At 36.2% G+C, this 17876-nt stretch overlaps 2 protein-coding genes across 2 annotated transcripts in view; both read left to right on the top strand.

The window, feature by feature from the left end:
* Positions 1 to 16: 16 nt before the first annotated feature.
* Positions 17 to 8090, top strand: LOC117331651 (mesencephalic astrocyte-derived neurotrophic factor homolog). The gene is made up of 4 exons (XM_033890478.1): positions 17 to 314; positions 4257 to 4384; positions 4728 to 4869; positions 5550 to 8090. The coding sequence occupies exons 1-4, from the start codon at positions 224 to 226 to the stop codon at positions 5747 to 5749; spliced, it is 561 nt and encodes a 186-aa protein (XP_033746369.1). The 5' UTR covers positions 17 to 223; the 3' UTR covers positions 5750 to 8090.
* Positions 8091 to 13957: 5867 nt separating this feature from the next.
* Positions 13958 to 17876, top strand: part of LOC117331647 (N-fatty-acyl-amino acid synthase/hydrolase PM20D1.2-like) — a 29536-nt gene continuing 25617 nt past the window's right edge. Inside the window, exon 1 of the mRNA XM_033890476.1 lies at positions 13958 to 14358. Coding sequence (XP_033746367.1) covers positions 14094 to 14358 — 265 coding nt within the window. The 5' untranslated portion in view covers positions 13958 to 14093. The remainder of the gene's footprint in view (positions 14359 to 17876) is intronic.

Here is a 17876-nt window from a genome sequence, read left to right as displayed (position 1 = left end):
ACAGAGCGCCAGATGTACATGTGCTTCCTGTAGGACACGTACCGGCATCGCATCGCTGTCGCTGAAGTACACGTTTCAATTAGACAGTTAGGTCTATTTTGTATGAAAAAGTACGAAAACAAGAATTAAGAAATCATAAGCGGGACCTGTTGTCGTGACATTTTGAATATTTAACAGTTCAAACGACTCACCACAACGAAAAGAATCATTTGTTGAAGGAACGATGGAGATTGCGAAACAGTTGCTGTGTTTGACAGTTGTCGCGTGGTGCGTTGTCAATGTCAGTGGAAAGTACAGACCAGAAGACTGTGAAGGTAATTTGAACATGTTTGGGTAATGGAATGGATGTCTCTGTCTGATACACAAAATTATCGACAACCAAGTAGCCATCAGCCAACACAATAGACTCACACCAACAAACAGGCAATCAAGCCATACCCATCACAAATCGTTTCAACTAGCACACTGCAAAACCATGGTCAGAAAACAATCACTTTTTCCACGTACAATGTCTGAGTGGAACAAGATCACACCAGATATCATATCCTCCTGTCCAACAGCTGAATCTTTTAAGACTGCCCTCCTGTCAGTATATATCCCCAAAATTAATTAATACCTATATATATATATATATGTTTCGGCTTTCACATTCTAGGAAACGACTGCATGTCTTATTCTCTCTCTCCAGGGCATCTAGAACGAATATTCATACCCTGCCTACACTGCTCTCCATCTGTCAGAAATTGGCCGTCCGTTGTCCAGAGCTACGTTATCGCAGCTTAGCCTCATGACATTATCTTCAACTTGTTGAAGTTGGTCATTATCATGTAGAAGTAGCAATTGTAATTTGAGTATAGTGGATCTCGCACTGGCTCGGGTGACTATTTGGGTGGTAATCAGCAACTGACTTTCGCAAGAGTGTTCTGACCTGAAGCCATGTTTTAAATGCATTGGTTTCTGAGGTGGCGACAGATGATACATTCCAGCAAACACATGTAAGTGACACTGGCCTGTAATTGCTGGGTTGATGGCGGTTATATTTCTTAAATATTGGGGCGATGTTTGCATTCCTCCTGTCGTCTGGGAGTTCACCTGTACTGATGCCAAGTGATGGTTTGACGGAAGATGAAAGTAACTGCTTTGGACAGTGCTAGGACCCTGTTTGGTAGTTAAAATGTTATCGGAACTGCTTGCTTTGGTGTCATGTAGCAGCTTCTCTACTCCCTTCACCTCTATCTTAGGTCCCTCGACATCATGGTAGGGTACTTGTGTGTGGGGAGTGTTAGTAGGTCTTGATTACTGGACTCCTCAGTAAACACAGACTTAAACTGACTATTAAGTGCCTTTGCTTTATCCTTGCTGTCAGTTAGCAGTCTGGTTCTTTCCCCGAGTCAGTGAGTGGCGCAATTCTGATGTTATCTTGCTTCCTGTCTTTTCCACTTTTTCTTGCCTTGTTGTAGCTAGAGTATCTTCTTTATGAGGTGGCATTCTGGTCGACAGACCCACAGAAGATGGTGTGTTTCAGTTGATATGTGTTTGTTTATGATGGTGTTAAGACCGTCCTTGAATCTTGTCCAGTTGCCTCCACGTTGTCGTCAATGTATTGCTGTGTTGCTGAGGTGTGCTGCATCTTTTTCAACTCTGTCCATTCTACCTTCTTATACATCAGTATCTTGCATTCTTTTTTGTGGTATGCTGGTTTGATGTCCTTATTTACAGTTACCATCATCGTGATCTGATAGGCTGGGTATTGTTTGCACATATTTGACCAAAGTAGGATTATTAGTGATGTACAGATTGAGGATGTTTTCCTTCCTACTCAGTTGATTCAGGACGTTCGTCTGTGAAACACTGTAATGCTGTTGTGATGGAAATTTCGGCCGGTAGGTGATGTGAACCTTCAGTGCCATGCGCGTGCGCACTCCTCACTTTTAGATATCAACCAATTTCAATACATTAATAGGTTACTTAAATTAAGACCTGTAGACTTGAATATATATATACAGTCAAACCTGCTCTAACGACCCCCTGTATATAACGACTGCCTGTCTATAACGACCGGTTTTAAGATTCCCCGTGAGATTTTACTATATAACGACCCTCTGTATAGCGACTACCTGTCTAATGTGGCTAACGACCGACGATTTCGGAACGGCGGTCGCTAATTTGTTTTCTATAGCGACCGATTTCTGTCGGCCATCTTCTGCTCTCGGCAGTCATCCCTCATAAAATCCCCGGAAAATTCAGACACATCGACCCCGGTTTGATTATACAAACAAAGGACCACCACAACCCTGGCCTGAGTATATAAACAAAAGACCCCTACCACCTGTTAGCCTATAATTACTGTAGCTGCCCTGGCCTGGGGCACGGTAAGAGAGGAGTCGGGTCACCATGCGTGTCGGTATTACATTACAACTGTGCACAGGTGGCTTCATTTGACACGGTCAGTTAATTTTGTGATTACAACTAGGATACATCACTTCAATAACAAACACTGGTCATATCTGTCAACAAGATTTACTCACATGAAAGCCAATAATGCCTTTCTTAATCGTAGCTGTCGGTACTAGCGTTTGTACTGCCGCCATCTTTAATTAGTCAATACTATTAAAAAGTCGTAAACTGACACAAATATCCGGATTTCAATTTGGGTCAGAAAAAAAAATATTTTGGTTTTAAGAAGTAAGACTATAACACAAAATAATTAGTAGTAACACAAATATAATTAATTTATTAATTATTGTGTATTCTTTTTCTTTATTTATGAAAGAAAGGGAGATAATTTGATAGATACATATAGCATTATTTCAGAACAAAATATTTAACAAAAATTATCCATAAGACCATTTTGAGTGTTTGGGTCCACAAATCATTAAATATTAAACCCTTCAGATTTATAAAGTTTATGCATTTATTTAACTTCTGACTGGTCTTCTGAATGCCCTGTTCAATGACAATTTTTTATGGCAGGTTTAAGTAAATTGGTTGGTGCAATAATTTTGACCTGTCTATAAAGGCAACCTGTCTATAGTGACCGTTTTTCTGCCTCCCCTTGGACGGTCGCTATAGACAGGTTTGACTGTATGTAGGCTTGTAAAGCATGTAATCGTATAATTCTTTCGGTTAACGTTGGTCGCTGCCAAATGCCTTAAATTGATGAAGTTAGCAGTGTACTTCACAACAAAAAGCCACGGTTTGAAGTAGTCCAGATGATTCTGACTACACACAAGGTATCTGCTTTTATAATATATACTGTTAATGTATATATTTTAGTGGTAATCTTATTCTAGCACTTTTCATGTTGGAAGCATTAATACGCCTTTAATGATTTTGCTAATTACACTTTCTATACACATTTTCTATATAAAACAGATTTGGCATGCCAATTTAATGTACTTATCTGAGTGTTGAAATTATGAAATGCCCTAAAATTTGAGTGTGCTAAAGTTTACAGTATACTACAGAAGGAAAACAATCACAAATGGTTAAGAAATGGGGCTAGATTGACCCTTGAACTTACTCCACAGACCACTGTGGACCCTTGCATTCAGTAGTGAAAAAGAAATATCCCACTCTGCTACAGTAGGATAATATTTTTATAAATGTGTTTTTACTTACTGGATGTAAGTACTGGATGTAAGCATTCAGTTTAAAGGGAAATCAACCAGAACAGATCTGGAGACTTAAAGTAAATTGCAGAAAATATGTAGTCAGAAGTAGCCCTTCTCTGATTGATAAACATTAGGGTTAGTCAGTATCAACAACAATATATTTAATCCATTGAGCACATGGTATAGTATGATTATTCTGATTCTGTCTCTCATTCCGACTGACAGGAAAAAATAATGAGGGATGGACATTATTAACTGATGATATAATTAAAAGTTTATACTACATCCTTTTATTTATGTAAATGTACAATATATGCAGATTCTCATTGTAATAAAAAATTCAAAATAGGTCAACATTTTGAACCCTGGGTTGGCATTATAGTTTTTTGGTTATCCATAGAGAAATTAATGGTACATGATTCTTGGATATGGTCTATTCTAGCCCTACAAAAATATAGTGATTCAGATCAAGAAAGAACGTACAGGTCTATACATTTTTGTTTTGATTTGTAAAAATATGTACAATAAAGAAAATTTTATTATTGGAATATAATCATTGCACAGCAAATCAATGCTTGTGTTAAGTGTATTTTTTTAAATTCACAAGTACTCTCAGGATTTGTAATCATTTTATCTTTGCAGCATGTGTGAACTTCATAAAGGCATTTGATGAAACTGTATCAGACACAACTCGCAAAAGCATGGATTCCATCAAGACAGAATTGATGGATTTTTGTGGAGGCACCAAAGTGAAAGAATATGAAAGAATTGTAAGTATAAATAAAAACAACCATTATGATAAACTATCTGTTTTTACCTTATGTTTGAATATACATTTGTAATCAGTGATCTCTGTGTGAAAGTGTTAAAATATGTAAAACAGCAGGAAATGGCTCCCCTAAAACCAAGAATGAAAATAACTTGGGTTAGTACAAATCTTCATCCCACAATGAGATACAGGTTGAAACACATCTTCTTTAGTAGCAAGGGAAACTTGATTTGTAAATGTTTCACGGCATTAGTACATACCAATTTGGCAAGTTTGACATTATAGAGCTATTAAAATATCCATACAAATATACCCTTCAATTGATAAACATGTATTATTTTCAGTGTTATTACATCGGAGGACTAAAGACTTCAGCTACAGGCATGCTCAACGAAATTACTCGACCTTTGACCTTTAACAAGCCAGCTGAGAAGATTTGTGAAACACTTCATAAAAAAGATGCCCAAATTTGTGAAGTGAAAATAAGTATGTTTTCAGGCCTATCTTATTGCTACTCAAATACTCTCTATCACTGAAATTAATCGGTACTGTTCATGGAAACTTGCAATACAACATACTTATTCAAGAAAAATGCTAAAAGATTTACATGCTCGTGAATGTCCCTGTTTATTTGTTAAAGTTAATAATGACATCAAGTTGAAATTAAAAGAAACATTTATAGGCATTCAAATATCTTTTGAACAACATACCACATTTCTTGCAAACTGCAGAAATGCACAAAGTTAAACTTGAAACATTGATGGAGGGGATTTTGTTTTTTTGATTTGAGGTTAGTGTGTCACCATGAATGGTATCAGGGTTTTGATGTCATTGTGGTGTGTGTGCTATATAGTTTTTCTTGTATTCTTGATTCAGTATCATATGGGATAAGGATAGCTGGCAGGAATTGACTGAATTGGACATGTGTAATTTGGAGATTCCAAAATTACTTTGTTCACAGAAGTTGCTATGTAGACCTTTGTTTGTACCCAGAGAAATTGGTAGAAATCACACAGTCACATTGAATGGTCAGACGTACATGATACGCCATAAAACTGACTTGAGATAGTAACAACCTGCAGGTGTTCTGGAAATAAGTGTAGGCCATATTACACAACCACCCATGTTTTACAACTGAACTCAAGCTTGTTTTAATTGAATTACAGAGAAGAAGATGAACCTTGCTGAGGTTGACCTGAAGAAGCTACGTGTGAAACAGCTGAAGGAGATTCTGAGTGACTGGGATCGCAGTGATGCATGTAAAGGATGTGCGGAGAAATCTGACTTTGTACGTACAGTGGAGGAACTCATGCCCAAGTACGACCCAGCAGCATACAAACTACGACAACAAAAGCAAGAATTATAGTTAGATTAAGGTTTTTTTTGTTCCAACTTTATTTATAATGTAGTTCTTTGAGAGAAAGAGAAACAGAAAGATAGATAGACAGAGAGAGAGAGAGACAGAGAGGCAGACTGAAAACTTGTGTATGTTCAATGTGAAAATATGCTGAGGTATGTTCTTACTTGTTCTGCATGGTATGATATATTTGTTAGATGTGTTGGTCAGAACAAAGCAAAATTTGATATTGATATCTGTAGGTGGAGTACCAGTTTTTAAAAGGTGTGAATTTGATCATCGAAAGTGTTGATGAAGTGAATTTCTATTCCATCAGGAACAATGATTTATTATAAGACTTCCTATAGTTAAACTCAAATGAAATTTGACAAATGTCCCAAATAAAGGAAAATGTGATATCTGGATTGACTAATGAAAAAGGTATTTTATAGTTTATAATTATGGTTTTAAAAAATGTTGACCCGAGATAAAATTGAATCAAAATCTTGAAATAATATGAAGTACCATGTTTCTGTCAAGAGATTGCATCCTTTGTATAGTATTGTTTTTAGTTTAAGTTTAAAACTGGTAACTCATAAAATTTTATTCATATGTTAAAGGTTAAGTTTACTATGCAGTAGAGATGACTCATTTCTGGTTAGCTTCTGAATACATTTGTATTATGAGTCCATTTACATGTGTATGGATGTGTGCTAGTTCGTATGGATTATATTTGAGAATTAGAAAATAATTGATGTAGGATAAAAGATGTTCAAGTCGGGTAATGACACACAGAATGTAAGAAACAGTTGCACCATTGTAAAACTGATGGTGTAATTGTTGGGTGAATAGTTTGTTTGGTTGTATGTGTGATTTCTATTTAAGTGTGCTAACTGTTGAATACCATGGTTAATGACCTGAATGTAAGCAAATCCTTTGTTGATACATGTATTATTGTGACCTTGTGAAAATATCCTTATTGTTTCTATAATACACATACTGGAAGTCAGTTCTGTTAAGACCAGACATTTTGAAATAGGAAGATGAAAATTAAGGAAATCACTGATTTTAAGATTGAAATTTGGGATATTTAGTTATTAACCAATAATTCCACAAGTTCATGCTTAAATCACAAAATAGCTCCACGCAATTGCCTACTGTATACAGACATCTATCACAATAACTAATGCTTTCTTTGAAAGTAAAATGTGACAAATGCAACAGGTGATTGTCATGGTTTCAAGTAATGTCAGAACCATGTCTGAAGATATCAAATTCTCGTCATATGGGAATCTAAACTGTGGATGGAATGATGGAGGACCTAACTCCTGATTGGCTGTTGTTGATGTGTAGTAAGTCCTCTGTATAGAACTTAAGATGTGGATGTTGTTGACAGCAATTAAATATAATATATATGTCAACAGATATATTTGTTAGAGGTGCTCCTACATGACATTTGCATGGAAACACGAGAACATTGTTTTTTTTTAATCATTCAGATTCTCAGACACACTGCAAAACTTAAACTGTCTGCAGATTTGACAGATTCTTACTTCAGATTATAATATTACTTTTCACAATGAAATGCTAGTGAAGTGCATGTGAAATATTAGTGTTTCTGGTACATTTAGGTCGGGCATTAAATTACTGCAGATTTATGTCCCTTGGATTTGGATACATGATAAAACATGGGATCCAGAACTATGTTATCATGATGTAATTGCCATGGTATTTGAGCTTGGAAAGTTTTTGCGACAATTCATATCTTATCTACTACTAGGTAAGACATTATCTAGGGATATATAGAAATGAATTATTTCTTTCATCTTACCTCATATCTTATATCACTTGCATACATATTTTTTATAGTGATATTTTATGACAAGATATCAAATCTGTTGGTATGTTTAATTTTACAAAACATCATTTCCTGTTTGTAGGTTTTAATCTATATTGATTAACAAATGAACTTAAAAACAAAATTTTGTAGGATTTTTCAGGTGAGTTAGACCAGAAACCTTTTCCAAAATTTTGATGAGTTCCATGTGCATTACTAAGAGATATATTAGGTACAATTATGTACTCAAAATTTAAGCAAATCCCACAGGAAAAGCACAAGTCCAGGACTCAGAAATCGAGAGTCCAAAAAATCACTGTTAAAAATAAGAATATTTTTATCAGAGAGAGAGAAAGAGAAAAAAAACCTGAAAAATATTAGAAGATATATATCCTCATGTATATGCTTCAAAACTCCACAACACACAGAAGAAATAAAATGATAAAGCTGTCCAAAACATATAATCACTCATTTAAAAATGTATGGTTGTCATATTGAATCTACAAAGTTTAAATAAAATATTGTTTAATATTGCATTGTCTTTTGTTGTTTTGTCCTCTTCTCAATACACAGTAAAAATAAATCCCTCATTACAATTGATAAGACCACATGAGCGATTGCATGATGCACTGGTCAAACAAAACCATATAAGGTCATCCTACCCCAGGAGTTGAGATGTTTGGTAGAGATGTTGAGGAAAGGTGGCTGATAAAGTGGTATTATTTTTTGGCCATGTCAAAACTGGCACATGGCAGCCACATTGGCCATTTTGTAAAACAATTTTACAATCATGGTTTTCCGTAACAACATCTATTCAAAACTTCTGAAGTTCCACCATTAGAAACATGCCTCAAATATGCCTGAAATAGTCTTGATTAAGTGTTATTTTTCAGGTTGTTCAAAAATCCTGAATGGTCACGGTCTTGAGCCACACATCAAGCAGCTGACATTAGACTGTGCCATTAAGCTAAAACTTGTTGGGGATATTAAGAAAAGTAAGCACTCGTGATCAGTGATACTATTTTTTGGCCTCATCAAAAGAATTTCATGGTGGGCATTTTACGACATGATTGCACAATTTTGTTTTTCTGAACAACACTGATTAAAACTTCCACCTGTGAAAGGGACTCTTGAACTTGAACCGATAAGTGTTATAATATCGATGAAAGAATGAACGAAACCCTTGCCCAAAAACTATGACGATGCAGTCCTTTGAAGGGCAAAAGTTTTGCAACTATGAACTATACATCAATATTCAATAATCTATATATACATATTCACTCAACGAAGTTGACGTCATGCCGCTCTGAGGCGATATTCACTATTGCGACCATGTGACTTATTGTATCTTTAAAATGAATAAAAGGATATTAGGCCTACCAGTAAATTTAAGGAGCACATGTGCTTGCATAGAAAATATGATTTTTCCTTCTTTTTTTTATATATATATCTGACAGTGGTATGTGTAATCTGTAAAGTACAAGCACTTTTACACAGTACACATTTCACCGATATCATTTTTTTAAATTTAAATTCTCATTTTCTATGCAAGCGCCTGTGGTAAGGAGGTGTAACACATGATGACGACCATGGCCTGATAATATTTTATTTTGATTAAAATGTTATTTTGCGCTATAACTTCATTAAAAATATACACAACTCATGTTATACATCATGTCAATATGTGAAAAGAGAATAAAATGAATGTGAATTTGAATTTGTAGAAAAATAACAAAAATGCAGTATCCTTGATAATTACCTTCGGGTTTACCGTCCGCTAAATTACGGCCTAGCTGGACGAGCATTACCTTGACAACCTATCTAGTGAACATATTAACATTCTGTAAACAATTACTCGGAGTACGTAAAAATACTTGTAATTTTTAAAGAAAGTAAAACACTGATAATTGTATTTCAAGATCCTGGTATAAAGCACAGGCGTCTGAAGTTCTGACAGTAAACTGAGAAATAATACCATATCAAAAATAAGAGTATCTACTATAAACAAGAAATATCTTTAAAAAAGATAAACGGCATAGTTTTAATGCTGGTGGTTATAATGTAAAACTACCGGTGAAATAAATTAATGAACTACATTTTAATTAATAAATACGCAGTTTCAGCACGGATAACAAAATTATATCAGTTTGAATCATTTTTGGTGATAATAGGACTGCAAATGTGTCATTTGAATAGATGCATCCACTTATTCAGCTTGTATTCAATTTAAAAGGGACATCGCGATAAACGTTGCAATTTTCACTGAATGTACGCGTTTTGTTCCTTTCCAGTTATGTTTCTGTGTTGTCCCAATGTTCACAGTCAATCCCTATGTCCAGCTTGACCACTCGATTTAGTTGGGAATCCCCCTCTTAATTTAGCGCGGAAATTATTTTAAATTATTACGTGATTGTTTTGAAATCGTGGCAACACAAACAGACGATAGTTTACAAGGCGATATCTATATTCCGTCTGGGTTAGTTGGATAACGATATTATACAGTGGTTTAAATGTAACACGTTCTGTATATATTACGGCACACACTTATTTATGTGTAAATAAGTGTAAACACTGTTCACATAGTATAGTGACAGTAGCGATGTACTGGTACAGACTATGCCAAAATTATATAACGTTAAAGAGGCTTACCCGCAGACGGACCGGTAAACGGCACATCTGCGATAACTAAATAAACTTCAGTACACGTTTCTATGTGACAAAATTAGAGACTTTCCGACTTTATTTCTTGAAAACAATTACAGAATATGTATTTAAAAGACGTTTTAAAACTCAACCTGAGAGGAAAATGTATGGAATATAACGGCAAATCTTCTTTGTAAATCGCCGCTGCCTTTGAAGTTATCACTGTGCGGCACTGTGCACGTGCTTGTTTCTTTGATGTGTCAATCAAATTAGACTTATTGCGGGTTGCGATTAAATAAATAATATTTAAAAATGAGGTTTTAATATCACTTTTCAGCGTTTTATAAGGAAAATAAAATGAAAAACTCAACAATTCCAACAATCTGTCATGTGTAAAAAATCTTTTTCTATTAGCCAATTTTTCTGATCTCTCTGCGGGCAAGCCTCTTTAAGTTTCTATTCTTTTCCAGACTGCAAACACAATATGCCAAAACACTTTTGTTGTGTTGAGGTGTAGATCTGATCCCTCAGCCTGTAGTCCTGTCTCCAAATACCTAAAGGAAAAAACTGAAAAGAAACTTCATCGACCATCATCGACTGAAAGAGTTGTGCTGTGGTCAGCTTGTCGAGTGAGAAATGGCTAGATTAGATCAACTGGTATTATCATGGAATAACAATCAACATGTCTTGACAAATTCCCAGGAGGCAGATCCGGATTTCTGCCCAGATTTACAGAATGTTGCTTCTCAGGCCCGGGAATCTCTAAAGTCTGTGGAACTGAATTCGAACATCAGTTCAACTATGTAGAAAACCACCAACTCGTCAAAATCACCTTACTGTTGTACCTTCTGCTGTAACACAGGCATTTTTTATGTTAGCATTTTATTAACAGTTGACAGAAGATGCTACATGCCATGAGTGAAGACTGTTTAAAAATTTGCAAATTGCAAAAGGATTCAAGAAAGGGAAGTGGGAGAAGATAAGAATGTTATAGAGGAAGGGAGAATAGAGAAGCATTTAAATGCTGGTGTGAAAGAGTAAGCTGGAAACAGAATTAAAAGGAGTGTAGTGAGAGAAACGAAAATGAGAATTGAAGGGAGGATAGAAGATGTTGGAAGTATGTAAGGTGTGTAAAATGTTATGTTGTTTAATATTGATATAATTAAATATTATAAATTTATTTGATGTTTTTTGCTTTGTTTACTATATTTTTGGAAGGCTTCTTTATAAATTACAACATATTAGCATCTTGCCTTTGTTTATAAACACAATGATTATTAGTTTTTTCATGTGAATCTAAGGTGAACAGCGTGTGAAATTCACGTGAAATTCATGTGAATTTTTTCACGTGAAAAGGGCAAGAAAAGTGAATTTCACATGAAAAAATTCACATGAAATTCATGTGAAGTTCAAATTCATGTGCATTTCACGTAAAGGAATATTGCCTATGTAAACAATTTCCACTTTCATATTTCTACTTCTGATACTGTGTCAGTATTGTATAATAATAATGTAAAGTATAGAACCTCTCTATATACGAACGGGGGAATAACACTGAGGAGAAGCCGTGCGGACGATTAGTGCCACGGGCGAGGATAATTAATTACTTCACGGATTAACGGCCCAGCTTGTTTCCCATCGCATTACCAACGGATACATACAACACGCAATGATTTTAAATAGAATATAGAAAAATACTACAGGAATAGAAAAATGTTACATGTGTATGATTACTTTCTAAATATACACAAATCAAATCTTGTCTTCCCTTAAATTCATTCACTATTAACAGACAGTATGTTGGAAACATTATTTGAAATAATTATAACAAGCGCACAAAGTCTATATTCAACATATCATTATAACCAAAAAATGCATCTCAATTACATTGAATGACATCTTTATTTTATTTCTTTAGTGGAACATTATTTTGTATTTATGAATGAAAGAAATGTCTAAATTATCACAATTCTTTGCTATATTTGCTGCTGATATATATTATCTCTACACATTCAATATGAGGTTTTCTTACCTAAAGATATTAATTAATGTTAATGATAAATCAACCTAAATGCATACAAAATGCATTATATTTCAATAAAAGAACAGGGGAAAAGACATCACTTCCGATTGCCCGACAGAAATCGAACCCGGGTCTCCTGCGTGAGAAGGCATGATCTATCTCCTGAGCCAAAGAAGCATGCTTTGTCAGCTGAGTGACCGTATTTAACTATGCACACAGTAAAAAATCAAAACTTACAAAGAAACAAATGATATGTGTCTCCAATAGAATTCAGGGGATCCAGATCATTTAGATAATTACAGGGTAATCAGTTTAGTATCATGCTTTGGAAAGGTTCAACCAAGATGGTCGACGAAATCAATCTTATATCTAGTGCACTGACCGTATTCAGGAAATATCACTCAAACACCGACAATACAAAATGTCTTTTCATTCTACATGCCTTAACTAATATTTACTTTTCATTTGGGACAAAATTGTTTTGTTCATTTATAGATTTCAGGAAACCTTTTATTCGGTTTGGAGACTTGAACTTTGGAGTACAAGAAGTACAAAACAGTAATATAAGGGGAACATGTTCAATGGTATTGGTAATTTATATGCGAATACTAAATCTTGTGAGAATGGAAATGAGTTTTCTGAAAAGTTCAATTGTAATGTCGGAGTAAAACAAGAGGAAAATTGATCACCATTTTTATTTGACATATACCTAAATTATCTTAAAGACATTCTTGCAGAGAATAGTGATAATTGTTTACAAACAGTACAAAATTGGAGTGTAAGCATACTATCATTATGTCTGAATAAAAGGGTCGATTAAAAATTTGTCCAAAAAACACGTTGATGAGCCTTCCATAAACTTGTTCATCATTTGAATTAACAGGTGCAGAAATGATTTCGTATTATCTACGTTATGGCCCAACCAGTTACCAGAAGAAAATAAAAGATTTCTAATGCAACGTCAGATTCTGTGATTACATTCAATCATATCATCATACAATGACTTAAGTATGCAAATATCAGACTTAATTAATTTAAGCCAATATTTAAAAATTCGACACTTCCGTGTGATATGCATAGGTAAAAGACCCAACTTTGAATTTTTAAACATTTAATATCCTTTTCAAAAAGTCAGGATATGTTTTTTTTTTCTATTTGTTCAACAATGTAACATAAAAAATGACGACTTCTTTCAAATACTGTACTAGAGGTCTAAGCATTATTATCATGAGGAATATAAGAAAAACTAATGTTTATGTGATCACATGCAGACTGGTTAACTTTAACCCAAATGAGTGTATAGGCTGCACAAGATACATGTACAATTGATACACTCAAGCTGACCCTATATAGTAGGGCAATACCTCAACATTTGCCCTTTTGTACGGGGCAACGTAAAGGACTTGAAATCATCATGAAAAACACTATCTTTAGATACCCCACATTCAGAAAGGTCGTAATAATCAACTTTAGACACATTAATGAACAGAAGTGACAATCCTATAGGCCTACGTACAATATCAATGTAAGTCATTTTAGTGAGATATATATTACTTATCGTATGTACAGTGAGATTAATAGGGCTGTATGTGATTACAAGTCTTTCTTCGTGTTATTACATGTAGATAGCTTTATTTAAACTTTGTTCCCGACGGATTGTATATATAGTATGCTAGATAATGAATTCAGACACTTCCGATTCTGCACTGTACCACACAGAATTATTTTCCGAAACGAAAGTAGATGACGTCATCAGAAGTTGTGTAGCTGAAGTGACGGGCGCGACAGAGTGACGGAGATTTGATTTAGCCTCATCCTTATCCTGTGGACGAGCTGTCCAGGGTGAAAGTACATGTGAGCTAGCATTCGCGATGCGACATTCACTGAAAAGCGTTTTATCTTTATTGTCGTCATTGCTTGGATTAATTATAACCGTGGTTGTCATAAGGACATTGACTTATTCCGTGCGGACAGACGACGTAACACCGTGTGCTAAAAGGGATGAAGACTTCGTGCAGGCGACGGATGCTGTGGTGGAGAGATTTCGCCAGGCGTTGAGAATACGGACGGTTGCCGCATCTCCTCACGTTTACGAAAGAGAGGAACTCCAGAAGCTTACATCATTTATAAAATCTGGTACATGTCATTTATACATGTATTGGACATGTTTTAGGCCTTTTTACGTACGGTTCCGAGGATTCCGGGTAGTTATCCTCCGGAAGGCCTCGTGCCTTTATATTACCCTTGTTTTAGCCCTCTCCGATTTTACAGCACTTAGTGACTTATAGTCTGTATAGTCACAGGGGCATGTCTGTCTTCTATTAAAAAAAAAATGTAGCGGAACTGGACCGGGTCAATCATCGGCAACCAGTATGTGGCTCAATTGGTAGAGCATCCGGCTAGTGTTCGGAGGTCCCAAGTTCGAACCCTGGTCTGGCGTGCATTTATCCACTCCAACTACATTTGGTGCCAGTGCATGACCAAACCTTGTTTCAAGCGAGGCGCATACTTGACAAGGGGATACCCGAATCTAGGATGTGAGGTCAAGACCTGCAGTATGTAGCTCAATCGTTGTCAACAATATTTTTACATTACACTTCTGCACCAATACTCAAATGGTCACCTCCCGTCATCGACTTTTTCTTGACAGTCCCTAACATTTCTCGACAGTCCCCAACAGTCTGTAGTGTATCACATAGTGACATTTCGGCATTCATAAGTTGTGGTTTGTACAGTCCTGATCAATTTTATATAAATTTACTGTCAGGGACATTGGCCAATTTGATTTTTTAAATACAGGATATTTTGAGAGTCCCTTGACTTTATACACATGGATGATAGTGCATCAAGTATTTATGCAATATCGCCCACCAGTTCCTACAAGCTGTCTCTATATAAAATCATTTTGTGCTGAAACGTCTGTTAACATTTCGGCATTTGCTTGCGCGGGATATTTTCAAATGTCTTGGCTGTTGGTCACATAGCATTCCCTGTCCTGCAGGTAGGGCGTAAGAATTGTACCTGCTGCCCCCATTGCATGATCGTAAGAGGCGACTAAACTTGGGATCTTATCTTTTCTCTTCTTTCTTGATAACTTTCTTTTTCCTAATGTCTCCCTTGACAATGCCTCACTTTTGGCCTTTAGTTGAGCGTTCGCCGCTGTGAGGAAGGCTTTGGGTTCTGTCCCCTAGCCGAAACATACCAGAGTCTATAAAAATGGTAGTTGCTACTCCTGCTTATCGCTCAGCATATTTGGAGTGGGACGACTGGTTGGCCCGTTGTCAGTATAATGTGACCGGGTGGGGTGTGCTGCTGGGTGTCTTCGGCAGTATGCTTCAGTGAGATAGCACTTTAAATCGGCAAAAGTTCCGGCCTATCACAAGGAGACTTAACACGAACATACCACAGCCTCCCAAAACACACATGCATGTCGCACGCACGGGAGGCAGTCCTTAAATGACCTTGGCTGTTAATATGACGTTAAACAAAATAAACCAAACCAAACATAGCATTCCATCATAGAACATGGGTTTGTACATGTCATGCTAGCCACCACCTTTGGCCCACGCCAGCCGAAGAAATCTTGGTTGTTATTTCAACTACTACCAAAAATACTACTCATTCTAGATCTGTATCTTATTAGCTCACCTGCCTGAAGGGCAAGTGAGCTTATGCCATGGCGCAGCATGCGTCGTCGGTCCTCCGTCTGGCCGTCGTCAACTTTTCCATTTAAACAACTTCTTCTTAACAAGAGGCCCAGAGACCTAATATTGGGCTTGTAGCTTGCTGGGATGAAAAGCTACCGAGTTTGTTCAAATGAATGAAGTTGACGTACATTCAAGGTCACAGTGGTCAAATAGCCTAAAATCTTCAAATGACTTCTTCTCAATACCCAAGACTCGCACAGAGTTGATATTGGGTCTAGCATGCTTGGGTGAAGAGCTACCAAGTTTGTTCAAATGAATGACCTTGACCTATATTCAAGGTCACAGGGGTTGAATAGGCTGAAATCTTTAAATGACTTCTTCTCAATAACCAAGAGGCCCAGGGACTGGATATTGGTTCTGTAGCATGTTTGGGTGAAGTGCTACCAAGTTTGTTCAAATGAATGACCTTGACCTATATTCAAGGTCACAGGGGTCAAATAGGCTGAAATATGTTTAAATGACTTTTCAATAACCAAGAGGTCCAGGGATCTGATATCGGTTCTGTAGCATGCTGGGGTGAAGGGCTACTGCGTTTGTTTAAATAAATGACTTTGATCTACATTCAAGGTCACAGGGGTCAAATAGGTTTAAATTTTTAAACGACTTCTCAATAACCAAAAGGCCCAGAGACAGGTCTGGTATTGGGCCTGTAGTATGCTGGGATATGAAGGGCTACCAGATTTGGTCAAATGAATGACCTTGACCTACATTCAAGGTTACAGGGGAAAATAGGCTAAAATCTTTAAATGACTTCTTATGAATAACCAAAAGGCCCAGAGACCTGGTATAAGGCCTGTAGCATGCTGGGATAAAGGGCTACTAAGTTTGTTCAGGGGTCAAATATGTTGAAATCTTCAAATGACCTCTTAATAACCAAAAGGCTCAAAGACCTGATATTGGCCCTGTAGCATGCTGTGATAAGGGGCTACAGTATTTGAGCAAATCAATGGCCTTGACATACATTAAATGTCATAAGGGTCAAATAAACCATGATTTAAGAATTTAGTATGCCAACAGACTTAAAAGACTCCTGAAATAACTGCAGGGTCCATATATATGAAAGGATCACTGCGTTGCAGGTGAGCGATTTGGGCCATTAGGCCCTTGTTGTATTTTCTAGTACTGTTTATATATCATTTGATTGTATTTGTATTATCTGTGTCTTGATAAAGGAGCAGATTGCCTCAAAAATTTGACATTTTTCATTGTCCACACTGTTAGAATTACTTCTTTGCCCCATATTAACATTTCAAGTAATTCGTATCCTGCAGACATTACTTTTGCAAGGATCCAGTGTTGTCAGGGATTATTACCGTTTATATTACTTCTTCGACCTATATATATATATATATACATATAATATAGTGACATAAATGACGAAGGAAGACAACTTTTTGACTCGTGCCCTGACCGGGCCTCGAATATATATATATATATATACATATATTAAAAAATGTTAAGGTGTAATGCCTTGCATTGTCATTTACTATTTTTTTTTATATACTGTAAATCACTTATATTTCGCGGGTACTTAATTTCGCGAACTCACCTAATATGACTTATTCGCGCATACATAATTTCGCGAATTCTGATCTCAAAATGACTTTAAATTCGCGAATGATGTTAAAAGGTCGGCGATATTTTCATGTTGGTAGCCATTTTGTTGATGAGAGTCATGTGACGGTACAAGAAAAGTCATGTGATTCAATCATGTGATATCGGTGTATGGACATACTGAATTGTATTTAGTACTATTTACCGTACCTGTATACATGCTAAATGGCTTACAAAGGCGGTGTCAGACATTGAACAAAACCCACGGGTCATTAAGAATGCCTGGAAGATGACGGGACTACAATAGGTTGTGAGTTAACGTACATTGTAATTAACGTACGTGTGTATACAGTGATACCGATGAACAGTTCTCGGGCCAGTCTATTGCGAATG

This window comes from Pecten maximus, chromosome 7, assembly GCF_902652985.1.
Source record: "Pecten maximus chromosome 7, xPecMax1.1, whole genome shotgun sequence".
Taxonomy (NCBI): domain Eukaryota; kingdom Metazoa; phylum Mollusca; class Bivalvia; order Pectinida; family Pectinidae; genus Pecten; species Pecten maximus.
This window is presented reverse-complemented; position numbering and strand designations above follow the sequence as displayed.

Excerpts from the sequence above, each read along its gene's own strand:
- LOC117331651 (XM_033890478.1), top strand. The coding sequence starts at position 224 with ATGGAGATTGCGAAACAGTTGCTGTGTTTGACAGTTGTCGCGTGGTGC. Across the intron at positions 315-4,256 it reads CAGACCAGAAGACTGTGAAG|CATGTGTGAACTTCATAAAG; the intron begins GTAATTTGAACA and ends TTATCTTTGCAG. Across the intron at positions 4,870-5,549 it reads AATTTGTGAAGTGAAAATAA|AGAAGAAGATGAACCTTGCT; the intron begins GTATGTTTTCAG and ends ATTGAATTACAG.